Source organism: Rhinoraja longicauda, chromosome 9 (assembly GCF_053455715.1).
Source record: "Rhinoraja longicauda isolate Sanriku21f chromosome 9, sRhiLon1.1, whole genome shotgun sequence".
NCBI lineage: Eukaryota > Metazoa > Chordata > Chondrichthyes > Rajiformes > Arhynchobatidae > Rhinoraja > Rhinoraja longicauda.
Window position 1 is genome coordinate 41,181,936 of NC_135961.1, and position 26,569 is coordinate 41,208,504.

General features: G+C 47.5%; 1 protein-coding gene across 4 annotated transcripts in view; it reads left to right on the forward strand.

Moving 5' to 3' along the window:
• Positions 1–26,569, forward strand: part of abhd12 (abhydrolase domain containing 12, lysophospholipase) — a 97,948-nt gene that overhangs the window by 27,852 nt on the left and 43,527 nt on the right. For all 4 annotated transcript variants that reach the window (XM_078405308.1, XM_078405306.1, XM_078405309.1 and 1 more), the window contains 4 exons: positions 403–527; positions 15,494–15,599; positions 21,859–21,978; positions 23,579–23,609. In XM_078405308.1, the coding sequence (XP_078261434.1) occupies positions 403–527; positions 15,494–15,599; positions 21,859–21,978; positions 23,579–23,609 (382 nt within the window). The remainder of the gene's footprint in view (positions 1–402; positions 528–15,493; positions 15,600–21,858; positions 21,979–23,578; positions 23,610–26,569) is intronic.

A 26,569-nucleotide genomic window follows, 5' to 3' on the forward strand; every position in this document is an offset into this window, starting at 1 on the left:
GCAGTTTGCATGAAATTATGTTTCTTCCAGGAACGTCTCAATATTACTTTTACACAATATTCCTTAGAGCTTTTGCAAAAAGAATGAATAAAACATGTATTAGCCAATATCCATTTAATTGTGAGATACAAGCAAATGCAGATGCTGGTTTACAAAAAAATACACAGAGTGCTGGAGTAACTCAGCAGGTCAGGCAGCATCCCTGGACAATGTGGGCAGGTGACATTTTGGGTCGGGGCCTTTCATTCTTTTGTTTTGCTTTTCATCGTAAATGAGGAATGAAATATGGTTACAGGAAGTTGATTTTGTTCTATTTACAATGTATAAGATAGAATTAATGAGTACAATGCTTGGCTTGTTTGTAGAGTACCTTTTTTTAACATTTCTCTTTTTTATATATAGACGTTCTCGGCTGTTGAACAGAATCAAGAAGGCAGCTTTGTGGATCTTAGCAGTATACATTTGCATTCCTTTTGTAATAAAGCTATGCCCAGCCATTCAAGCCAAGCTAGTCTTCTTAAATTTTGGTAAGTATTACACATTAGCAATTCAATAAATTAGACCACTGAGAAAAAAATATTGCACAGTAGCATTGGATGAGAAACTGTATGTCCAAGTTGTAATTCCCCCCCCCCCTAAATCCTAGTGTACCTGCGTATTGTTTCTTTTAAAACTGTTATTAAAGCAATCTCATTGACCTTGTGGTAGGGTTTTTTTTAGATTTACTTAGGAACACAGTAGCCATCAAGTCAGTTCCTGTTAAATTAGATCTTCATGCTCCTGTGAATAGTATTGTCAGATTTTATAACCAAATAAATCAAAGACCTTCAGCTTTGTATATATTCCCCTGTGAACTTGGGTCTTGCACATTTTTATATATAAACTAGACAAAGTGGGCCCGTTGGGCCCATTCCCCACTCCCCCATTCTCTCCTCCCCCATCCCCACTCTTACTCTCCCCACACTCTCCCCTTTGGCCCGTCCTCTTAGGGTTTCCATTGTATCCGGGAGGGGGGGAGGGAGGGAGAGGGAGGTTTGGGGGAGGGAGGTGTGGAGTGATCGAGGGGGAGGGAGTGGTGGAGGGAGGGATGTGTTGAGGATGGAGGGGGGAGGGATGGGGGGAGGGTGATGAGAGATGTGGTGGTATTTGTGGAGGGAGGGAGGGGGGGGGGAGAGAGGGGGGGAGGGAGGGATGGGTGAGAGGGGAGGGATATGGACCTCCCCTTTTCCCAGTACCCCTCTTTCCCCCACCACCAAGTCCCCTCCGCACTACCCCTGTTGTCCCATTCCTCATTCTCAGACCCCCCCCCCCAATTTTCTCTCCCCCAGACACTCTCTTAGCATCAGTTAAAGGCCCGTGGGTGGGGTTTTTTTGCGGGGGATCTGATCAGTGAAAGGTCCGGGGGGGGGGGGGGGGGGGTGCGGGAGATCGCATCATTCAAAGGCCCGGGGGGGGGGAGGATAGCGGGGAGATGTTCTCCCGGGTGTGGGAGAGAGGAGAGGTGAGCCGGTGATCGCGGGCTTGCGCCGCTAACGGCGTCCATTTTTTTGTTGCAAGTGAGGAGATGCCGCGCATGCGTGCTGAGTACAGAGTGAGGAGATTCCGCGCATGCGTACTGAGCACAGCCGCACCGCAGCGCCCCCCTTCTGTCAAAACTTCGATAAATGAGGGGGGGGCAGCACTTTTAAACCTCTGTAACTTAAAAAATATGCGACCGAATTAAATAAAAACATCTTTTTTCCAGCAGCGAACCGCGTGGTGATTAAGGCGGTACAACAATCGTGGCGCTACGGTTCACCGTTTTGCCGCAATTGCCGTAATTCAGCCGACACTCAGTGATATATATACATACAAGATCAGAGTTTTAGTAGTATACTAGCACAAGTGTGCCCGTTCAAAGCGGGCCCGTTGGGCCCGTCCCCACACCCCCCATTTTCTCCTCCCCCAGCCCCACTCTTACTCTCCCCACACCCTCCCCTTGGGCGGAGTCCCACTCCCCAGTCCCCATTCTCAGTCCCCCCCCATTTTCTCTCCCCCAGACACACTCTTAGCATCATTTTGGGAGAGAGGAGAGAAGCAAGGGGATAGAGGAGAGGTGCCACGCTGAAAGTCTTCAATAAATCAGTAGGAGGGGGGTTGGGCGAGTTTTTTGACGTCACACGCTGAAGGCAATTGAAAAAAACGGCTTTTATTTTTTTATTTTTACTAAAACCTCTGTAACTTAAAAAATACGCGACCGAATCAAATAAAAAAATCATTTTCCAGCAGCGTTCAGCGCGGTGATGAAGGCGGTGCAAAAATCGTGGCGCTGCGGTTCACCGTTTTTTCTGAAATCAGCCGAAGAAACGGAGAAAAAAAAGTAAATCAGCCGAAAAAACGGAGAAAAAAAAGTATTGACTTTTAAATCTCTGTAACTTTACAAATACACGACCGAATTAAATGAAAACATCATTTTCCAGCGGCTGTCAGCGTGGTGATTAAGGCGGTGCAAAAATCGTGGCGCTACGGTTGACCGTTTTTCAGAAATCAGCGAAATCACGTGTGCCCGTTCAAAGCGGGCCCGTTGGGCCCGTCCCCACACCCCCCATTCTCTCCTCCCCCAGCCCCACTCTTACCCGTTGGGCCCGTCCTCCTGATCTGTGTATGTCAAGTGACCACTATAACTTCCTTCTTTTTTTTTTCCTAATCAGATGTGCAGCACTTTGGTCAACGTGGGTTGTTTTTAAATGTGCTATACAAATATAATTGACTTGACTTGACTTGACTTGCAATAACAAAAAACAGTACTTTAAAACAATCCTGGAAACTTTTCGAAACAATGTTCGAAACAATGTAGCCGTCACAAGCTGAAGACTAAATCTGCACCGCAGCGCCCCCCTGAAAAGGGGGGGGCAGCGCTTTAAAACCTCTGTAACTTAAAAAATACGCGACCAAAGTAAATGAAAATATCACGGCCGAGCGAGCGCGAGATTGGCGATTGAGGCGGTGTGAAAACCGTCGCGCTACGGTTTCCCTTTTTTCCGCAATCGATGTTACGTACGGTTCAGGTCATTCCCAAAAATATATACATACATAACACAAGATCTGAGTTTTAGTAGTATACTAGACCGAGTGGGCCCGTTGGGCCCGTCCTCGTAGGGTTTCCATTGTAACCGGGAGGGAGGGGGGAGGGGGACCACCTGTTTTCCCAGTACCCCTCTTTACCCGTTGTGGGATGGGAGGGGGGAGGGGAGGGGGGAGGGAGAGGGGAGGGAGGGGGTAGGGGGGAGGGAGGGGGGAGGGAGGGAGGGGAGGGGGGAAGGGGGAGGGGGGGAAGGGGAGAGGGAAGGGGGGGAGGGAGGAGGACCTCCCCTTTTCCCAGTACCCCTCTTTCCCCGTTGTGCCCGTCCTTGTAGGGTTTCCATTGTAACCGGGAGGAGGGGAGGGAGGGAGGGAGGGAGGAGGGAGGAGGGGAGGGAGGGGGGGAAGGGGAGGGCGGAAAGGGGGGAGGGGGGGGGAGGGGGGAGGGGGGAGGGAGAGAGGGGGAGGGTGGAAAGAGCATCCCTCTCCCCATCAGAACTGCCCCCTCCATCGACTCCTTTAAGTCCAGGCTCAAAACCTATTTCTACTCCCTAGCGTTTGAGGCTCATTGAGGAGGCGCTGTGAACTGTTTGCGTGCCACTGTATGTTTCATTTTTTTCCTTAGTACCTAATCAGATGTACAGCACTTTGGTCAACGTGGGTTGTTTTTAAATGTGCTATACAAATAAAATGGACTTGACTTGACAGCTCTTCGCAACAATGTAGCACAGGGGCATTGTGACGTCACACGCTGAATACCGCTGGGGTGGGGGGGAAGGGGGGTCAGCTCGAGTCCATCTCACAGGGGCATTGTGACATCACAATCCGCACCGCATCGCCCCCCTTCTGTCAAAACTTCGATAAATCAGGGGGGGCAGCACTTTTAAACCTCTGTAACTTAAAAAATATGCGTCCGAATTAAATAAAAATATCATTTTCCAGCAGCGAACCGCATGCTGATTAAGGCGGTACAAAAATCGTGGCGCTACGGTTCACCGTTTTGCCGGAATTGCCGTATTCAGCCGACATCAGTGGAATATATATATATATATTCAAGATCTGAGTTTTAATAGTATACTAGAACAAGTGTGCCCGTTGGGCCCCGTCCTCGTAGGGTTTCCATTGTAACCGGGAGGGGAGTGGGGGTAGGGAAGGGGGAGGGAGGGAGTAGGGAGGTGTGGAGGGGGAGGGGAGGGGAGGGGGAGGGAGGGGGGGAGGGGAGGGGGGAAGGGAGGGAGGGAGAGGGGAGGGAAGGGGTAGGGGGGAGGGGGAGGGAGGGGGGAAGGGGAGGGAGGGGGGAAGGGGAGGGGGAAGGGGAGGGGGGAGGGAGGGGGGAGGGAGGGGGGAGGGAGGGGGGAGGGAGGGAGGGGGGAGGGAGGGGGGAGGGAGGGGGGAGGGAGGGGGGAGGGAGGGGGGAGGGGGGAGGGAGGGGGGAGGGGGGAGGGAGGGGGGAGGGGGGAGGGAGGGGGGAGGGAGGGGGACCTCCCCTTTTCCCAGTACCCCTCTTTCCCATTGGGCCCGTGCTCGTAGGGTTTCCATTGTAACCGGGAGGAGGGAGGGAGGGGAGGGGGAGGGAGGGAGGAGGGAGGTGTGGAGGGAGGAGGGGAGGGGAGGGGAGGGGAGGGGGGGGAGGGGGGAAGGGGGGAGGAGGGAGGGAGAGGGGAGGGAGGGGGGTAGGGGGGAGGTAAGGGGGAGTGAGGGGGGAGGGAGGAGGGGGATCTCCCCTTTTCCCAGTACCCCTCTTTCCCCGTTGGGCCCGTCCCTGTAGGGTTTCCATTGTAACCGGGAGGGTGGAGGGATGGTGGAAGGAGGGGGGAGGGGGAGAGTGATGGAATGGTGGAGGGAGGGGGGAGGGAGTGGGGGAGGGTGGGATGGAGGGAAGGAGGGAGGGGGGGAGTTAGGGGCTGAGTGGTGATGGAGGTTGGGATTGAGGGGGGAGGGAGGGGGGGATGGAGGTGGGAAGGAGGGGGGAGGAAGGGGTTGAGGGGGAAGTGGGACCTCCCCTTTTCCCAGTACCCCTCTTTCCCCCACCACCAAGCCCCCTCCGCAACGACCCCTGTTGTCCCAGTCCCCATTCACAGACCCCCCCCCCCCCACCCCCCCCCCCCCCCCCATTCTCTCTCTCCCCATACACACTCTCAGTGCTTTTTTCGAAACACTTGCCCCGGTGGGCCCACGAGCATATGGGCCCAATGCTGATCTGTGTATGTTAAGTAACTTGCAATAAAAAAAAATACTTTAAAAAGAGATAAGTGCTTTTTAAGTGCTTGTTTTGAAACATTCGCGGTCACATAGTGCTTCTCACTGTAGCACCCATCTCAAGTGTGCCCGTTGGGCCCGTCCTCGTAGGGTTTCCATTGTAACCGGGAGGGGGAGTGCGGGGGAGGGAAGGGGGAGGGAGGGAGGAGGGCAGGGGAGGGAGGAGGGCAGGGGAGGGAGGAGGGCAGGGGAGGGGGAGGGAGGAGGAGGGGAGAAGGGGGGGAGGGAGAGGGGAGGGAGTGGGGTAGGGGAGGGGGAGGGAGGGAGAGGGGAGGGAGGGGGGGAGGGGGAAGGGGGGAGGGAGGGGTACCTCCACTTTTCCCAGTACCCCTCTTTCCCCGTTGGGCCAGTCTTCGTAAGGTTTCCATTGTAACCGGGAGGAGGGGAGGGAGGGAAGGGGGAGGGAGGGAGGAGGGAGGTGTGGAGGGAGGAGGGGAGGGTGAGGGGTGGCGGGAGGGTGGATGGGGGGAGGGGGAGGGGAGGGGGAGGGGGGAAGGGGGAGGGAGGGGACCTCCCCTTTTCCCAGTACCCCTCTTTCCCCGTTGGGCCCGTCCCCGTAAGGTTTCCATTGTAACTGGGAGGCGGGGAGGGAGGGGGGAGGGGGATGGAGGGGGGGAGGGGAGGGGGAAGGGGTGGGAGGGGAGGGGAAGGGGGAGGGGGGAAGGGGAGAGGGAAGGGGGGGAGGGAGGAGGACCTCCCCTTTTCCCAGTACCCCTCTTTCCCCGTTGTGCCCGTCCTTGTTGGGTTTCCATTGTAACCGGGAGGAGGGGAGGGAGGGAGGAGGGAGGAGGGAGGAGGGGAGGGAGGGGGGGAAGGGGAGGGCGGAAAGGGGGGAGGGGGGGGAGGGGGGAGGGAGAGAGGGGGAGGGTTGAAAGAGCATCCCTCTCCCCATCAGGACTGCCTCCTCCATCGACTCCTTTAAGTCCAGGCTCAAAACCTATTTCTACTCCCTAGCTTTTGAGGCTAATTGAGGAGGTACTGTGAACTGTTTGGGAGGGGAGGGGAGGGGGGAAGGGGGGGAAGGAGGGGGACCTCCCCTTTTCCCAGTTCCCCTCTTTCCCGTTGGGCCTGTCCTCGTAGGGTTTCCATTGTAACCGGGAGGACGGGAGGGAGGGAAGGGTGAGGGAGGGAGGAGGGAGGTGTGGAGGGAGGAGGGAGGTGTGGAGGGAGATGGGGAAGGAGGGGGGAGGGGAGGGGGTAGGGGGAGGGAGAGGGGAGGGAGGGAGTGGGTAGGGGAGGGAGGGGGAGGGTAAGGGGGAGGAGGGGACCTCCCCTTTACCCAGTACCCCTCTTTCCCCGTTGGGCCCGTCCTCGTAGGGTTTCCATTGTAACCGGGAGGAGGGGAGGGAGGGAAGGGGGAGGGAGGGAGGAGGGGGAGGGAGGGGAGGGGGGAAGGGGGAGTGAAGGGGTAGGGGGAGGGAGGGGGAGAGGGAGGGGGGGTAGGGGGGAGGGGGGAGGGAGGGGGAAGGGGGGAGGGAGGGGGATCTCCCCTTTTCCCAGTACCCTCTTTCCCCGTTGGGCCCGTCCCTGTAGGGTTTCCATGTAACCGGGAGGGGTGGAGGGATGGTGGAAGGAGGGGGGAGGGGGAGAGGGATGGAATGGTGGAGGGAGGGGGGAGGGAGTGGGGGAGGGTGGGATGGAGGGAAGGAGGGAGGGAGGGAGTTAGGGGCTGAGTGGTGATGGAGGTTGGGATTGAGGGGGAGGGAGGGGGGGAGGGAGTGGGGATGGAGGTGGGAAGGAGGGGGGAGGAAGGGGTTGATGGGGGAAGTGGGACCTCCCCTTTTCCAGTACCCCTCTTTCCCCCACCACCAAGCCCCCTCCGCAACGACCCCTGTTGTCCCCAGTCCCCATTCACAGACCCCCCCCCCCATTCTCTCTCTCCCCATACACACTCTCAGTGCTTTTTTCGAAACACTTGCCCCGGTGGCCCACGAGCATATGGGCCCAATGCTGATCTGTGTATGTTAAGTGACTTGCAATAAAAAAATATACTTTAAAAAGAGATAAGTGCTTTTTAAGTGCTTGTTTTGAAACATTCGCGGTCACATAGTGCTTCTCACTGTAGCACCATCTCAAGTGTGCCCGTTGGGCCCGTCCTCGTAGGGTTTCCATTGTAACCGGGAGGAGGGGAGGGAGGGAAGGGGGAGAGAGAGAGGTGTGGAGGGAGGAGGGAGGGGGAGGGAGGGGGTAGGGGAGGGGAGGGGGGGAAGGGGAGGGGGGGAAGGGGGGAGGGAGAGAGGGGGAGGGGGAGGAGAGAGGGGGAGGGGGAGGGAGGGGGGAGGGGAAGGGCGGAGGGAGGGGGACCTCCCCTTTTCCCAGTACCCCTCTTTCCCCATTGTGCCCGTCCTCGTAGGGTTTACATTGTAACCGGGAGAAGGGGAGGGAGGGAAGGGGGAGGGGGGGAGGAGGGAGGTGTGGAGGGAGGAGGGGAGGGGGAAGGGGGAAGGGGAGTGGGGGGAGGGAAGGGGGAGGGAGGGGGGAGGGGAGGGGAGGGTGGAAGGGGAGGGCGGAAAGGGGAGGGGGGGGAAAGGGGGGAGGGGGGAGGGAGAGAGGGGGAGGGTGGAAAGAGCATCCTCTCCCCATCAGAACTGCCCCCTCCATCGACTCCTTTAAGTCCAGGCTCAAAACCTATTTCTACTCCCTAGCGTTTGAGGCTCATTGAGGAGGCGCTGTGAACTGTTTGCGTGCCACTGTATGTTTCATTTTTTCCTTAGTACCTAATCAGATGTACAGCACTTTGGTCAACGTGGGTTGTTTTAAATGTGCTATACAAATAAAATGGACTTGACTTGACAGCTCTTCGCAACAATGTAGCACAGGGGCATTGTGACGTCACACGCTGAATACCGCTGGGGGGGGGGGAAGGGGGGTCAGCTCGAGTCCATCTCACAGGGCATTGTGACATCACAATCCGCACCGCAGCGCCCCCCTTCTGTCAAAACTTCGATAAATCAGGGGGGGCAGCACTTTTAAACCTCTGTAACTTAAAAAATATGCGTCCGAATTAAATAAAAATATCATTTTCCAGCAGCGAACCGCATGCTGATAACGCGGTACAAAAATCGTGGCGCTACGGTTCACCGTTTTGCCGGAATTGCCGTATTCAGCCGACATCAGTGTTATATATATATATAACACAAGATCTGAGTTTTAGTAGTATATAGATAGATAGATAGATAGATACTAGAACAAGTGTGCCCGTTCAAAGCGGGCCCGTTGGGCCCGTCCCCACACCCCCCATTCTCTCCTCCCCCAGCCCCACTCTTACCCGTTGGGCCCGTCCTCCTGATCTGTGTATGTCAAGTGACCACTATAACTTCCTTCTTTTTTTTTCCTAATCGGATGTGCAGCACTTTGGTCAACGTGGGTTGTTTTTAAATGTGCTATACAAATATAATTGACTTGACTTGACTTGACTTGCAATAACAAAAAACAGTACTTTAAAACAATCCTGGAAACTTTTCGAAACAATGTTCGAAACAATGTAGCCGTCACAAGCTGACGACTAAATCTGTGCAGCGCCCCCCTGAAAAGGGGGGGGGGGGGGCAGCGCTTTAAAACCTCTGTAACTTAAAAAATACGCGACCAAAGTAAATGAAAATATCACGGCCGAGCGAGCGCGAGATTGGCGATTGAGACGGTGCGAAAACCGTCGCGCTACGGTTTCCCTTTTTTCCGCAATCGATGTTACGTACGGTTCAGGTCATTCCCAAAAATATATACATACATAACACAAGATCTGAGTTTTAGTAGTATACTAGAACAAGTGTGCCCGTTCAAAGCGGGCCCGTTGGGCCCGTCCCCACACCCCCCATTCTCTCCTCCCCCAGCCCCACTCTTACCCGTTGGGCCCGTCCTCCTGATCTGTGTATGTCAAGTGACCACTATAACTTCCTTCTTTTTTTTTTCCTAATCAGATGTGCAGCACTTTGGTCAACGTGGGTTGTTTTTAAATGTGCTATACAAATATAATTGACTTGACTTGACTTGACTTGACTTGACTTGACTTGCAATAACAAAAAACAGTACTTTAAACTTTTCGAAACAATGTTCGAAACAATGTAGCCGTCACAAGCTGAAGACTAAATCTGCACCGCAGCGCCCCCCTGAAAAAGGGGGGGGGGGGGCAGCGCTTTAAAACCCCTGTAACTTAAAAAATACGCGACCAAAGTAAATGAAAATATCACGGCCGAGCTAGCGCGAGATTGGCGATTGAGGCGGTGCGAAAACCGTCGCGCTACGGTTTCCCTTTTTTCCGCAATCGATGTTACGTACGGTTCAGGTCATTCCCAAAAATAGATAGTATATAGACTAGAACAAGTGTGCCCGTTCAAAGCGGGCCCGTTGGGCCCGTCCCCACACCCCCCATTCTCTCCTCCCCCAGCCCCACTCTTACCCGTTGGGCCCGTCCTCCTGATCTGTGTATGTCAAGTGACCACTATATTTCCTAATCAGATGTGCAGCACTTTGGTCAACGTGGGTTGTTTTTAAATGTGCTATACAAATATAATTGACTTGACTTGACTTGACTTGCAATAACAAAAAACAGCACTTTAAAACAATCCTGGAAACTTTCGAAACAATGTTCGAAACAATGTAGCTGTCACAAGCTGAAGACCAAATCTGCACTGCAGCGCCCCCCTGAAAAGGGGGGGGGGGGCAGCGCTTTAAAACCTCTGTAACTTAAAAATCACGCGACCAAAGTAAATGAAAATATCACGGCCGAGCGAGCGCGAGATTGGCGATTGAGGCGGTGCGAAAATCGTCGCGCTACTGTCAGCCTTTTTTCCGCAATTGATGTTACGTACTGTTCAGGTCATTCCCAAAAATATACACAAGATCTGAGTTTTAATAGTATATACTAGAACAAGTGTGCCCGTTCAAAGCGGGCCCGTTGGGCCCGTCCCCACACCCCCCATTTTCTCCTCCCCCAGCCCCACTCTTACTCTCCCCACACCCTCCCCTTGGGCGGGGAGGGAGTGGTGGAGGGAGGGAGGTGTTGAGGATGGAGGGGGGGAGGGTGATGAGAGATGGGGCGGTATTTGTGGAGGGGGGAGAGAGTGAGGGGGGAGGGGGAGGGGAGGAGGGAGGGATGGGGGAGAGGGGAGGGATATGGACCTCCCCTTTTCCCAGTACCCCTCTTTCCCCCACCACCAATTCCCCTCCGCACTACCCCTGTTGTCCCATTCCCCATTCTCAGACCCCCCCCCCCCCCATCTTCTCTCCCCCAGACACACTCTTAGCATCAGTTAAAGGCTCGGTGGGGGGGGGGGGGGGGTTGCGGGGGATCGGATCAGTGAAAAGTCCGGGGGGGGGGGGGGGGGGTGCAGGAGATCGCATCATTCAAAGGCCCGGGGGGGGGGATAGCGGGGGGGGGGAGCGCATCAGTGAAAGGTCGGGGGGGGAGGGGGGAGCGCATTAGTGAAAGGTCCGGGGGGGGGGGGAGAGAGCATCAGTGAAAGATCCGGGGGGGGGGGGGGGATAGCGGGGAGAGGATCTCCCGGGTGTGGGAGAGAGGAGAGAAGCAAGGGGAGAGAGGGGCACAGACGCACAGCAGCGCCACGCTGAAAGCCTTCAATAAATCAGTAGGAGGGGGGTGCATGGGCATTTTGACGTCACACGCTGAAGGCCATGGAAAAGACGGCTGGAATTTTTAAAAAAAAACTAAAACCTCTGTAACTTAAAAAATATACGACCGAATCAAATAACAATATCATTTTCCAGCAGCGTTCAGCGTGGTGATTAAGGCGGTGCAAACATCGTGGCGCTACGGTTCACCGTTTTCGCCGAAAATCAGCCGAAAAAATGAGAGATTTAAAAAAAGACTTTTAAACCTCTGTAACTTAAAAAATATACGACCGAATTAAATAACAATATCATTTTCGGCAAGCGTCCAGCGGTGTGATTAAGGCGGTGCAAACATTGTGGCGCTACGCCTCACCGTTTTGCAGAAATCAGCCGAAATCACTGTTACAGATATACATACAAGTCAGAGTTTTAGTAAGATTAGACTAGAACAAGTGTGCCCGTTCAAAGCGGGCCCTTTGGGCCCGTCCCCACACCTCCCATTTTCTCCTCCCCCAGCCCCACTCTTACTCTCCCCACACCCTCCCCTTGGGCGGTGAGGTAGTGGTGGAGGGAGGGAGGTGTTGAGGATGGACCCGGGGGGGGGGGGGATAGCGGGGAGATGTTCTCCCGGGTGTGGGAGAGAGGAGAGAAGCAGGGGGGGAGAGGAGAGGTGAGCCGGTGATCGCGGGCTGGCGCCGCTAACGGCGTCCATTTTTTTGTTGCGAGTGAGGAGATTCCGCGCATGCGTGCTGAGCACAGAGTGAGGAGATTCCGCGCATGCGTACTGAGCACTGCCTCACCGCAGCGCCCTCTATCGAAACCTCAATAAGGGGGGGGGCATTGCATTAAAACCTGTGTAACTTAAAAAATATGCGACAGAATTAAATAAAAAAATCATTTTCCAGCATTGGCCCGCGTGGTGATTAAGGCGGTACAAAAATCGTGGCGCTACGGTTCACCGTTTTGCCGTATTCAGCCGACATCAGTGGAATATATATACAACGCTACAAGATCTGAGTTTTAGTAGTATATAGACTAGAACAAGTGTGCCCGTTCAAAGCGGGCCCGTTGGGCCCGTCCCCACACCCCCCATTCTCTCCTCCCCCAGCCCCACTCTTACTCTCCAAGTGTGCCCGTTGGGCCCGTCCTCCTGATCTGTGTCTGTCAAGTGACCACTATAACTGTCTTTTTTTTTTTCTTCCTAATCAGATGTACAGCACTTTGGTCAACGTGGGTTGTTTTTAAATGTGCTATACAAATAAAACTGACTTGACTTGACTTGACTTGACTTGCAATAACAAAAAAGACTACTTGGAAACTTTTCGAAACAATGTAGCCGTCACAAGCTGAAAACTAAATCCTTTTCTGGAAACTTTTCGAAACAAATGTAGCCGTCATCTGTGTATGTCAAGTGACCACTATAACCTTCTTTTTTTTTTTTTTTCCTAATCAGATGTGCAGCACTTTGGTCAACATGGGTTGTTTTTAAATGTGCTATACATGGGTTGTTTTTAAATGTGCTATACAAATATAATTGACTTGACTTGACTTGACTTGACTTGCAATAACAAAACAATCAGTGCTTTTCTGGAAGCTTTTCGAAACAATGTAGCCGTCACAAGCTGAAAAATAAATCCTTTTCTGGAAACTTTTCGAAACAAATGTAGCCGTCACAAGCCACAAGCTGAAAACTAAATCTGCACCGCAGCGCCCCCCTGAAAAAGGGGGGGGGGGGGGGGCAGCGCTTTAAAACCTCTGTAACTTAAAAAACACGCGACCAAATTAAATGAAAATATCACGGCCGAGCGAGCGCGAGATTGGCGATTGAGGCGGTGCGAAAACCGTCGTGCTACGGTGCGCCGTTTTGCTGCAATCGCTGTTACGTATAAATATACGATATATTCAGGTCAAACCCAAAAAAAATATATATATATATTCACAAGATCTGAGTTTTAGTATTATATACTAGAACAAGTGTGCCCGTTCAAAGCGGGCCCGTTGGGCCCGACCCCACACCCCCCATTCTCTCCTCCCCCAGCCCCACTCTTACTCTCCAAGTGTGCCCGTTGGGCCCGTCCTCCTGATCTGTGTCTGTCAAGTGACCACTATAACTGTCTTTTTTTTCTTCTTCCTAATCAGATGTGCAGCACTTTGGTCAACGTGGGTTGTTTTTAAATGTGCTATACAAATAAAACTGACTTGACTTGACTTGACTTGACTTGCAATAACAAAAAAGACTACTTGGAAACTTTTCGAAACAATGTAGCCGTCACAAGCTGAAAACTAAATCCTTTTCTGGAAACTTTTCGAAACAAATGTAGCCGTCACAAGCCACAAGCTGAAAACTAAATCTGCACCGCAGCGCCCCCCCTGAAAAAGGGGGGGGGGGCAGCGCTTTAAAACCTCTGTAACTTAAAAAACACGCGACCAAATTAAATGAAAATATCACGGCCGAGCGAGCGCGAGATTGGCGATTGAGGCGGTGCGAAAATCGTCGCGCTACGGTCCGCCTTTTTTCCGCAATCGATGTTACGTACGGTTCAGGTCATTCTCAAAAATATACACAAGATCTGAGTTTTAGTATTATACTGATAGATAGATAGATAGATAGATAGATAGATAGATAGATAGATAGATAGATAGATAGATAGATAGATAGATGTTTTAACATTCATTCTTCTTATGTTTTCCCATCTGTCCTTGCATTTTCAGTTGTTGCATTCTCACTCTGTTCCAGAACTAATGAAATGCGTTGGTAGACTCAAAATAAAATGTGTTGCTGGTTAAAATTCAGTTTTTTCAGTATGTTAGATATGTCCATTAATGCAACATCCTATCTCATTCCACCCCCCCCCCCCCCCCCCTGTCATTTGTAGTCTTTGTTTTAGCTTTGAATCAGAATGTCTAATGCAGGCTGGAAGAGATTGACAATATATATTTGTCATTAAAATATAGGTACAACTGTAACATGTGTTTCCATAACACAAAATGGATACAATGCGAGTAACATATTTGCAAACAATATTTGCATTATGCAAGACAAATTAGTTATAAAGTGTTTTTGATTAGGAATTAGAAATTCATTTAAAAGTTACTTTGGAAATTGACAACCAGAAAAAAAGTTGTCTTCAGAAAAAAAACTCATAGGAAAAAACACTTGTTACATGTAGCCTCCCTGCAGTAATCAGGCACCATTGTTTCTTAAGAACATTTTAACCACAGGAGGTCATAGTAAGTAACAATCAATCGCTGCTATTGATACGTGCAATTATACTTTGTTAAACAATGTAGCCTTTAGTCTTTTAGCTTGCAGTAATAAAAATAAACTTATTGACTTTAGACATACAGTGTGGAAACAGGCCCTTCGGTCCACCAAGTCCCCTAGTACTATTCTACACACTCGGAACAATTTACAATTTCTAGATGCCGATTAACCAACAAACCTGCACGTCCTTGTAGTATTGGAGGAAACCGGAGCACCCGGAGAAAACCCACGTGGTCACAGGGAGAACGTATAAACTCTGTAGAGTCAGGATCGAACCCAAGTCTCTGGCGCTGTAAGGCAGAAATTCTGCAATGCCGCAGTAGAGTTGCTATTTCAATATTGTTATTGAAAAGATATTTATTTTTGAAAATCCTGTTGGGGTTATTTAACTTTGTTAAAGTGAGTCTGATACACTCTAGATCCTAACCTTTCCCCCAATGATGCACTTGTTTTTAGAAGGTGCTTTTATATAATGTGTAGTCTTTTAGGAACGCAACTGTTGCATTCTGCAGAACTACCTGTAGATGAAATTTTTTAGCATCCACATACAATTTAGGCCTTTTTAAAGAATGTTTAGTCTTTTCCACCCTCAAATTAAGCAGTGACTTTCTACTGATTCGCACATAGAATGATACTTTGGTTTGCACTATTGCTGATATCTAAATGTATTTAATTATTCAACCTCCATTTCCGGAGCTGATCTAGCGAGAGTTAAATTTCCATTTCCAGATCAAAACACCTGACCTCTGAATACCAGCACACTAAGTTTACCACCATACTACCTTGATCTGTGAAGAAAATATTGTTTTGATCACACAAATACTATTGGTTCCTTGTGTCTAATATTTTTAGTGGAAAATGGTTTTAATATTGTAGATGTAGCCCAGTCAATCACACAATCCAGACTTCCCACCATTGCCTCCATTTACTTCACACTGCGTTGGGGAAAAGCAGCCAAAATAATCAAGCGCCCCACCCCAGTCATTCCATCTTCTCTCTTCTCCCGCCCGGCAGAAGGTAAAGAAGCTTGTTATTAAGCTTCTGAACTGTCCTTCCATAAGCTAGGTGTCTCATTCACTTATACCCGATGGCAGACATTGGACTTTGTCAATGGAACTGATGCGCTACAATGTTGAGAATTATATTCTATACTCTGCATCTTCTCCTTTGCTCTACCTATTGTACTTGAGTTTGAACTGATTGTATTTATGTACTGTATTATCTGATCTGTTTGAATAGCATGTAAAACAAAGCTTTTCACTGTATCTCAGTACATGTGATAAAAATAAATGAAACCTTAATATTTAAATATTCGAAAATGTTCATCTTTCTCTCCCTCAGTGCGGGTACCGTACTTCATTGATTTGAAAAGTCCACAAGACCAAGGGTTGAACCATACATGGAATTTTTATCTTCAGCCTGAGGAGACGATTACTATTGGTGCTTGGTAAGCAATTAAAGAGGCCAGTAAAGTATAATAAAGCCAAGACCACTCCAGAGGTTGCAATTTTTAAAAATAGTTAATTAAAAAGTACTCCAACTACTGGAGGAACTCTGAAGGAAATGGACAGGTAATGTTTTGGGTCAGGACCTTTCTTCAGGCAGATCTGGCTGATCTGCTGAGTTCTCTCTGCACTTTGCTTTTTGCACAAGGTTAACTTGAGGCAGGTCATAGGGGATGGAAACAAGTCCTTCAGCCCAACTCATCCATGCCAATCATGATGCCTCATCTAAGATCCTATTTGCCGCATTTGGCATATCCCTTAAACTTAGGGTCAGTAGCCCGGACTGGAAGTGGCCGGGTGGCGGTGAATTTTTGGATTCATGTCTCCAGTTGGATTTAGTGTCAGACATGGGCAATAAATCCGTCAAACTTGCTCAGTGGTGACCTGATTGAATGGCAGAATAGGCTTGATGAGTTATTCTGATTCTCTTTCTTATGTTCTTGTGGCCCACGATGTCAATCATGCTAAGCTGCAAGAACAGCAACAGCACGTGAGTATACATTTATGCCTTGATTCAGGACTGCATTTCAGATTTTTCTACAAAGGTTCTTTTCAGGAGAAAAGGATCAGACCAGCCTAAAAAAACCCAGCTAATATTACAGTGAGAATCCAAGAACTAGAAATGGCTTTAAATTGACTTGTATTGAACCGCATATATTCAATTCAAATATATACAATGTTATACAGAGAGTTTAGACGATCTGATTTTTGTTTTTTCCTGTCCTTGATCTCAACACACTTAAAAAAAAAAAGATTAGTTTTCTATTGAATTACTATTAATTTAAGGGGATGTTATGGGTATTCACAATACTGGTGCCCAAGAAGAGTAAGGTGATGTGCCTCAATCACTACAGACTGGTGGCACTAAAGTCTGCGTAAGTGCTTTGAGGAGTTTGGTTATGATTCATATCAACTCTTGCCTTAGCACAAACCTGGACTGACTACAATTAGGGGCGCCTACCACCACAATAGAGCAGCAGCAGATGCGATCTTGCTGGCTCTCCACTCTGCACTGGACCACTTCGCACACGTACGGCAGGCTGTTGTTTATCGATTGCACCTTGATGTTCAGCAACATCATCCCGTCCAAACCTGTTATCAAGCTCAGGGAACTGAGTCTCTGCCTGTCTCTTGGCAATTAAATTCTCAACTTCCTCATCAACAATTGGTACAAATTAGCAACAATGTATCCTCCTCGATAACTATCAGCACAGGAGCACATCAGGACTGTGTGCTCCATCCCTTTACTCCCTTTACCCATAATTGTGCAGCCAGAAACAGCACCAGCACCATCTTTAAATTCACTGTGATACCACTGTTGTTGGACGAATAACAGATAACAATGAATCAGAGTACAGGGGGGTGATTGATAATCTGGTTGAACGGTGCCAGAACAACAATCTTGCTTTATCTCTCATTTCTCTTTCCCCTGACTATCTCTGAAGAAGGGTCTCGACCCAAAACATCACCTATTCCTTCTCTCCAGAGGTACTGCCTGGCCCGCTGAGTTACTCAGCATTTTGTGTCAATCTTGCTTTAGTTTAGTTTATTATTGTCAGGTCTACTGAGGTACAGTCAGCAAAAAGACTATGCATGAATTACAATCAAACCATCCACAGTATATGGATACAGGATAAAGGGTATAATGTTTAATGCAAGATAAAGTCCAACTAAAGATAGTTCGAAGGTCTCCAATGAAGTAGATGGGAGATCAGCACAGCTTTCAAGTTGGTGAGAGGACGGTTCAGTTGCATGATGACAGCTGAGAAGAAACAGTCCTTTAGCACGACCAAGGAGATGATTGTTGACTTGTTTGTTGGACAACACTGGTGGAGGGTGGAGTTACCGATGCTGTCTGGGAGAGTATAAATTAGAGTGGTGGAGGAAGTTGAGCAGTGAGGCAGATGAAGGAAGAGGAAACAAAGAGAAAAATGAAAAATAGGAAAGGATAAAACAGAAGTAAAAGGTGATGAAAACAAATGTAACAAGCAAGTTTGGCCATAATGTGTTTAGTTTAGTTTAGAAATACAGGCCCTTCGACCCACCAAGTCCACGCTGACCATTCATCACTTGTTCATACTGGTTCTATGTCATCCCACTTTTTCATCCACTCCCTGCATACTAGAAGCAATTTACAGAGGCCAATTTACCTGCAAACCCACTGTCTTTGTGATGTGCGAGGAAACAGGGGCACCCGGAGGAAATCCACACGGTCACAGGAAGAACGTGCAATTTCCAGTCTGGAAGATCAGGACTGCACCCTAGCTAATGGGAGAACCGTTCAGTAGGGGAAGCAGCTTATTTCCAGTCTACTAATACTAACGTCGTATCCACCAGTAGTATATCAACTGAGAGATGACTATTCTCATTGAAGCATTAGTGCTGTTAAATTACACCACTTTGCTGTTGATAAATATAATTTGTTATTGTACTGTGGTGAAATAATAATAACATTTTAATTTTGAAAGCTCAGTGAACTGATGATTGTTCCAAAGGGAAGGAAAAGGGGAAAAGTTTGAAGAACATGTTCGGGGCAAGTTTTTTTTTACAGAGTTGTGGGAGCCAGAAACACATTACTAGGGGTGGTTGTGATGGTGGCGCATGGAAATGGAGTGATATGGATCATGTGCAGGCAGAGGGGATTAGTTTATCTTCGCATCATGTTTGGCACAGACATTGCTGTGCTATACTTTACTATGTTTTACGAAACGTACCATTTTTGCCAAATCTCCTCTTTTGTATAAGTTCAAGATTCAATTTATTGTCACATGTACCAATTAAGGCACAGTGAAATTTGAGTTACCACACAGCCATACTAAGTAAAAAGCAACAAGATACACAGCCACATAAAATAAAATTTAACATAAACATCCACCACAGTAGATTCCACATTCCTCACTGTGATGGAAGGTAATAAAGTTCAATCAACTTCCTCTTTGTTCACCCGCGGTCGGGGCTGTTGAACCATCCGCTGTTGCCGCAGCCAACGGTCCGAGGCTCTCGCGTCTGATATTTCTTTGCTGTTGACGTTGTTTGAGGGTGCTGGATCCTAGAAAAGCAGCACTGGCCTATCAGAAATATATGCAACAGAACAAAATCCTTATTGATGGCTGGTCTCAATTGTTATTGAAACATGCACAAAGGTAATTAATGCTAAATTTGTCTGTACAACATTTTTAAAAAAAAATTGACCCATTGCGCCAGCAAGCAGTGCTACCTTTGCACCATCTCTCATTGCCTGCTCTTTGTTTCATGGTTATAGAGCAGGACAACATCGATATAGGCTCTTCAGCCCACCATGTCCATGCCTACCTAGTTGGCATACTGGGCTAGTCCCATTTGGCCCCGAGCCTAAACTCTTTCTGTTCACATATCTATCCAAATGTCTCCTCGTTTCATATTCATTTTTCTGGCATTGCAAAGAAAACAATCCAAGTCTATTCAACTTCTCCCGGGAGCTAATAACCCCCCAAATGCAGGCATCATTCTGGTAAACCTCCTCTGCACCCTCTCTAGAGCTTCCACATTCTTCCTGAAATGAGCGACCGGAACTGCACACAATACTCCAAATGTGGCCTAAATAAAGTCCTATAAAGCTGCATCTTGACTTCCTGACTCTTATACCCAATGCCCTGATCTTGAGGCAAGTATACCATATACCACCTTTACAACTGTCTATTTGTGTTGCCATTTTCAGGGAACTATAGACTTGCCTTCCTTTGATAAATACAACCCATTTTACATAAATGCAGGATGATTAGTACTAATCAGAAACTTTAGACTTTCGAGATACAGTGCAGAAACAGGTCCCTCGGTCCACCAAGTCCATGGCGACCAGCGATCCCCTTACGCTAATACTATCCTACACAATTGGGACAATTTTACCAAAGCCAATTAACCTAGGAACCTATACGTCTTTGGAGTATGGTAGGAAACCTGAGCACCTGGAGAAAACCCACGCGGTCACAGGGAAAATGTCCAAACTCCGTAAAGTGAGACTGTGATCTTGTGAGATCCGGGAGTAATGAAGAGCTGCAGCAGCTGATCTGGATTGTGAAGCCTTGGCCAAGTATTGTAGACAATTCTATGGAATTTAGTATTGTGAGAACAACAAACTACAATCCAATGGCCCAGGTCAGATGTTAGAACCAAATCTGCTTATTTGTATCCTTTTAAATACACATCCTCTTGCTTCCTGCTGAAACTGAAACCAATGCAGTTCCTCCTCAGATGTTTCTAATAGGTCACGGTTGTTCCGGTTGAAACAGGGTTGTGACTATTGAGGCACTTCTGATTGTCGTACAAGTTAAAATGCACTTGTTCTAGAACGAAAGGTCGCTACATTAATGGGAGCCTTCAATGTTTAATGAAACATCAAAACCATTTTACCAGCACAGGTTTAAATTTGCAATTTTGCATCTTAACAAAGCTGTGCTGATGTAGATTAAACAGTGTCTGCTTTGTTCATTTCACTACTGTTCAAATGGGGAAACAAAGGCGAAAAGAAAGTCAATGTTTGCAGTTGAAAAGTTGCCAGCTATCTTTTTGTAGAGTGGATTAAACAATAGTGTCAAAAGTGCCTTTAGTGCCATACTCTCAGTCATTTGCTAAATGACAAGACAGTAGTTTGCTGAGAACAGAATTTGCCCCCTCAGGTTATTGTGCTTCCTCTATATCCTGGAGGTCAAAGCGATCAGGATAGTGTCTGTTTCAGGGACATGTTGCGATAACACCGATGCTTTGTAGCACAGGGCTAGTTGAATGGTGCCAACTTTTCCAGTGACCCAAGGTAAACAAATTAGTTCAGTGATGAGGTCTGTTACTGGCCTGGGATGTGCACTGCTGAAACAGATTCAAAAGCAGAAAGTAATACTTTTGTATTCATTGGTATAAATAGATGTTTTGAGCAAGGGTGGTCAAATGAAACCCATACACCACCCTGGCCACGCTCTCATTTCACTGCTACCATCAGGAAGAAGATACAGGAGGCTTTAAAGCATGACCTCCAGGTTCAAGGACAGCTTCTTCCCAACGACCATCATGCTCCTGCACACTAGAAATGCCAATTAAACGATGAATTGTCTTGGTTGCTCTAGCGACCACAGATTTTTATGTTGTTTTTAATTTATTGAGCTTTTAAAATGATGTTATCTGTTGAGACCTGTTTTGCTGCTACAAGTAAGAATTTAATTGTCCTGTTTCGATATGACAATTAAGTTTCTTGATTCTCGGAACTTGCATCTTGTTTTAATGCCAAGGCTCAAGATCATGAAGTTTTATAGGTCAGCAAAAATGGAATTAACTGATAAGTCAACTGCCCTTCCGTTTTCCTCCACTCCAACTTCTGTAAAAATTGTGAATGATTTTCTCTTGTACCAGTTCTGTAGACTGCTGTTGTGAATTTGCCCAAAGATTTTGTGTTTGTGGAAACTTCGCTAAGATTGCATATAGTTGTTTTGTGGAAGATATTTGCAATCAGGAATCTGTAGGCAGCATTGAATTTAATCTAATGTTTAGAAGCATTAAAACTATGTTACTCGATAGTGAGGATCTTTGAGCTTGCGAGAGTGGATACAATTATTACTTTTAACAGATATTTGGACAGATTTGTGGATGGGAATGGTTCAGAGGGATATGGGCAGGTTAATTATACTAGCCCCAAACTGAAGAAGTATTCTGAGCCAAAACATCACCCATCCTTTTTCTCCAGAGATGCTGCCTGATCCGCTGTATTACTCCACCACATTGCGTCTGTCTTCAGTATAAACCAGCATTTGCAGTTACTTTCTACACAGCCCACGATGCCAACTTGGTCCAGTGCTGTATAGCTCGATAACTCTGAGGTTGAAATTTCACACACACAAACTTGAGGAAAATGTCTCTGGAGAGACAGGTAAATGTGTATTCAAACTCCTAATTTACAAATTTAAAATCCATTTCCACTTTGTTTTGTATAATGGATAAGCCATGTCTATATTCACAGATCTGCATATCGATAGGTGTTGATCAGACCACACTTAAAATACCCCTATTACGTTCAAAAGTGTGAATCTAAGGGCAATTGTGGCATTAATGAACTAATATTCAACTTTATCAAGATTTGGATAACATTACCAGATTGTATTCTTTGACAAGATGAAGTAAAAGCTGGGTTCTATAATCAGCATTGTACCGTCCATCTGTCTCTCTATTTCCTGACAGGCACACAGTACCTGCTATTCTGTGGAAGGAAGCTCAGGGTAAAGGCCAGTTGTGGTATGAAGAAACCTTGGCATCAGGTTTTCCTATCATTCTTTACTTCCATGGCAATGCAGGCACCAGGTAAAGTACTTTTAGACCATAGCTGTCCAACTCTAATTTTGTCCTTGACAAGTCGTTATTGTTTTCAACTTCCCAACCATAAGTGAGAAAGAAGGAACAAGCCAAAATCTTTCTGCAAAGCACAAAGTGCTGGAGAAACTCAGTGGACCAGACAGCATCTCTAGGGAGAATGGACATATTCCCTCTGATTTGGGTCAGGGGACCCTTCAGTCTGACTCATTGTCTGTCCATTCCCTCCACATATGCTGCCTGGCCTGCTGAACTCTATTAATATAGTGTTTACAGAAAGATTCCAGCTTATGTAGTTCCTTGTGCATAGCATTAGGCTGTGTTGTCGGACTGTTGGCATACAAAATTTGACATTGAACTACACAAGGTATTAGGACAAAATCTTTGTCAGTGATAAGGGTTTGAGACATTATTTAAAGGCTGAATTAGAGATTTACAAGTTCCTAAGTCATAGGAGCAGAAGTAGGTCATTTGGCCCATCGAGTCTATTCTGCCATTTAATCATGGCTGATCTATCTTTCCCTCTCATCCCCATTCTCCTGCCTTCTCTCCATAGCCCTTGATACCCTTACTAATCTAGAACATGTCAATCTCTGCCTTAAAAATACCTAATGACTTGGCCTCCACATCCATCTGCTGCAATGAATTCCACGGATTCACCACCCTCTGACATTCCTCCTCATCTCCTTTCTAAAGGTATGTCCTTTTATTCTGAGCTGTGCCCTCTGGTCATAGACTCTTCCACTCATGGAAACATCTTTTCCACATCCACTCTATACAGGCCTTTTGCTATTCGGTAAGTTTCAAAGTTCCCCCTCATCCTTCTAAACTCCAGCAAGTACAAGCCCAGTGCCATCAAACGCTCAACATGCGTTAACCCAGTCATCCCCAGGATCATTCTCGTAAACCTCCTCTGGGCCCTCTCCAATGCCAGCACATCCTTCATCGGATATGGAGTGAAGAGATTTAGGGAGGAAATATCATTCCTCGAGGCCATATTTCTTGTGTCAACTGCATATAAATGCAGGCATGTTTTGAGTTATTAGTTGATGGAAGGATTTGCCAAGTTTCACACCCACTAAAGGGCAAGAATTTTTATTGTTTTTTTCTGATACCAGAATTATGCAACCAATTTGTAGATACAATAGTGGCGTTTAAGAGGCTTTACAATGCACAGATATGCAGGGAATGGAGGGATATAGATCATGTGCAGGCAGAGGAGATTAATTTAACATGATCATGTTGGGTATGGACATTTTGGGCCAAAGGGCCTGTTCTTGTGCAGTACCGTTCTATGTTGCTTTGCAATTTTTCCATTCATTGGTTACCATCCATTTAGTATAGTGTTCTATGTAAAGGTGCCCTGTAAAGGTGCCCTGATCAATGGAGAAGCATCGGTTAAAGTGGAAATTTATAGCAGTGGTGAATCTCAATATTGTAATTCCACATTCAATCATCACAAAAACGTTAATTCAACGTAAAAATGCAATTGGGATTGAAAGTGAAACGCATCTAAAATCAAATAGATTGAAATAACAATGGATTATTTAGCTTACATTTATTCTAACTTGCATGTTTTATGTGTTAACAGAGGTGGGGATCACCGGGTGCAGCTATACAAGGTGGGTATCAAGTTGCTTGGGTTTGACCATGATATAAGTTAAATATTTTCTCCACCTACCATGGAGGAGTAATTTGGTACATTAAATATTTCTGTCCATCATTGTGTCAAGATTCAAGGGTGTGTAATTGTCACTTGTACCAACAACAGACCAATGAAATTCTTACTTGCTGTAGCCTCATAGGCATGCAAAGGCAATAAATCATGAATAAATATACAATAACCAATAATACAATAAGTTAATAATCATTCATGCTGCATAACCAGACCATTATAGTACAAAACCGAAGTTCGTAGTTCAATCAAAACACAGTCCATAGAAGATCATAGTTGCTGAGGTTAGTGTTGTGCAGTGTTCAAGAGCCTCATGGTTGGTGGGAAGAACTTGGAGGTCACAGTTTTCAGGCTCCTGTACTTTCTTCCCGATGGTAGCAGTGAGATGAGAGCATGGCCAGGATGGTGTGGGTCTTTGATGATACTGGTTGCATTTTTGAGGCAGCACCTCCTGTAGATCCCTCAGTTGGTGGAAGGTCAGTACCGGTGATAGACCAGGCAGTGTCCACCACTCTCTGCAGTCGCCTTCATTCCTGGGTATAAGCATTCCCGAACCAGGCTGTTATGTAACCAGTCAGTGTGGCCTTTCACCTTTATTTGAATTTTCTGAGGTTTAGCTACTGTCCTCGCAGTGCTTGTCTATTTCTGGAAACCATTTTGTATTATACATTTGCTCATTTATTCTTATTTCTGCTCAACTTTGCGGGGAAGCTTCAAATGGTACGATGGTGTACTCACCTACTTGTATCCCTTATCTTTATTGGGGCATTGTCAGATGCTGTAAATGGTGATGGAGGGAATAAGGTTGTTTTTTTGGGGGGGGGGGGGGGGGTGCTATGCTGCTGGAGCTGCACAATCCAGGCAAGTTGAAGGTGTTCCATAATTCCATAACATTTCTGACTTGTAGAAGATGAAAAGCTTTTAGGCTGCTGTCAGGTGAGTCCCTAGCTGCTGAATATCCAGCCTCTGACCTGACAATATTTATGTGGCTGGTCCAGCTGGGATTTTGGGCAACATTGACTCCCAGGATGTTGATGGTGAGGGATGTGGCCAGGATCCCACCACTGAATGTCGAGGATAGGTTGTTCTTGTTGGACATAGGCTTTGCCTGCTGATTTTGTGATATGAATGTTACTTGCAACTTATCAGCCTGTGCCTCAATATTGCTTAGCTTTTTAGATTTTAGCGATACAGAGTGGAAACAGGCCCTCGGCCCACCGACCTGCAATCACCCTGCACTCACACTATCCTACACATGAGGGACAATTTTACAATTGAATGAAGCCAATTAACCTACAAACCTATATGTCTTTGGAGTGTGAGAGGAAACTGGAGCACCCGGAGAAAACCCATGCGGTCACGAAGAACGTACAAACTCCGTACAAATAGCACCATAGACAGGATTGAACCTGGCTATATTGAGGGCGGCGCAGTGGCACAGCTTGTAGAACTGCTGCCTCACAGCGCCTGAGACCCGGCTTGGATCCTGACCTCGGGTACTGTCTGTGTGTAGTTTGCACATTCTCCCTGTGTCCGTGTGAGTTTCCAATGCGTGCTCCAGTTACCTTCCACATGCCAAAGACGTGCAGGTTTGTGGTTTAATTGCATTCTGTAAATTACTCCTGTAATGGATGAGAAAGTGGGATAACTGGGAGTGGATAAGAAAATGGGATAACATAGAACTAGTGCGAGCGGTGATCGATGGTCAGCGTGGACTCGGTGTGCCGAAGAGTCTGTTTCCATGCTGTATCTAGAAACTAAACTAAATATTTAGGAAATCTAGTACCAATTCCAACAAACAACAGTGATAAAGACCCGGCAACTTGTTTTACAGATTGAGGATGGTTAAGGGTTAATATTGATGAGTACACTGGGGACAGTCCCCCTGCCCCTCTTTGTTTGTAGTGATGTATTTCTCATGTCCGTGCTAGACGGCAGATGAAGGCTTGGTTTGGTATCTGGTCTGAAAGATGATAACTGTAACTGTGACAGAGTAATACACTCTTGGCATGCTCTGGAAAGGTCAGCACAGGACATGTGTTGTGTCCCTGAAGTGTGTGAATCAGAGGAGAGGTGCCAGCGCTGAGCAACGCCAACACCAGAGCGATGTGTGAAATTAGTGGGTGGTTTACTGCTTTGAGATATCAGCAGCTCATCTTCAGCTCCTTGGTCAATTTATGATTTATCTGTAATTTGAAACCTTGAATAAAATAACAAATAATCAAGCCATTTGAACAATATGTCGGTGAGGCACACTTTTGGAGTGTTGTGCCCTGTTTTGGTCACCCCACTGTAGGAAAGATGCCATTAAGGTGGAAAGAGTGCAGAGAAGATTTATGAGGATGTTGCCAGGACAAGAGGGCCTGAGTTATAGGGAAGGGTTGGGCAGGCTAGGACTTTATTCCTCGGAGCGCAGGAGGCAGGGGGATAATCTCATAGAGGTGTACAAAATCATGAGGGGAATGGATAGGATGAATGCACAATGTCTTTCACCCCCAGTAGGAGAATCAAGAACTAAAGGGCATGTTTAAGGTGAGAGGGTAAGATGTAAGAGGAACCTGAGGGGCAACCTTCTCACTTGGAGGATGACAGGTATGTGGATCAAGCTGGCAGTGAAAGTAGCTGAGGCAGGTACTATAACAGCATTTAAGGACATCTGTCGGGGACGAGCTGTCTGTCCGTGGGCGTGGGGAAGAGAGTGGAAGTTTTGTTGCCTCCATCACAATGAGGGGGTGTTTGGAGTCACTGTGATGGACGTTTGTGTTGGGGCTATGTGTCTTGTGTTCTTTTTTTCTATGACTGCTATGTAGTTTCGTTCGGTACTTCGGTACCGAATGACAAGTAAAGCTCTGTTATACTGTTATACTGTAGGAAAAGTAACTGCAGATGCTGGTTTAAATCGAAGGT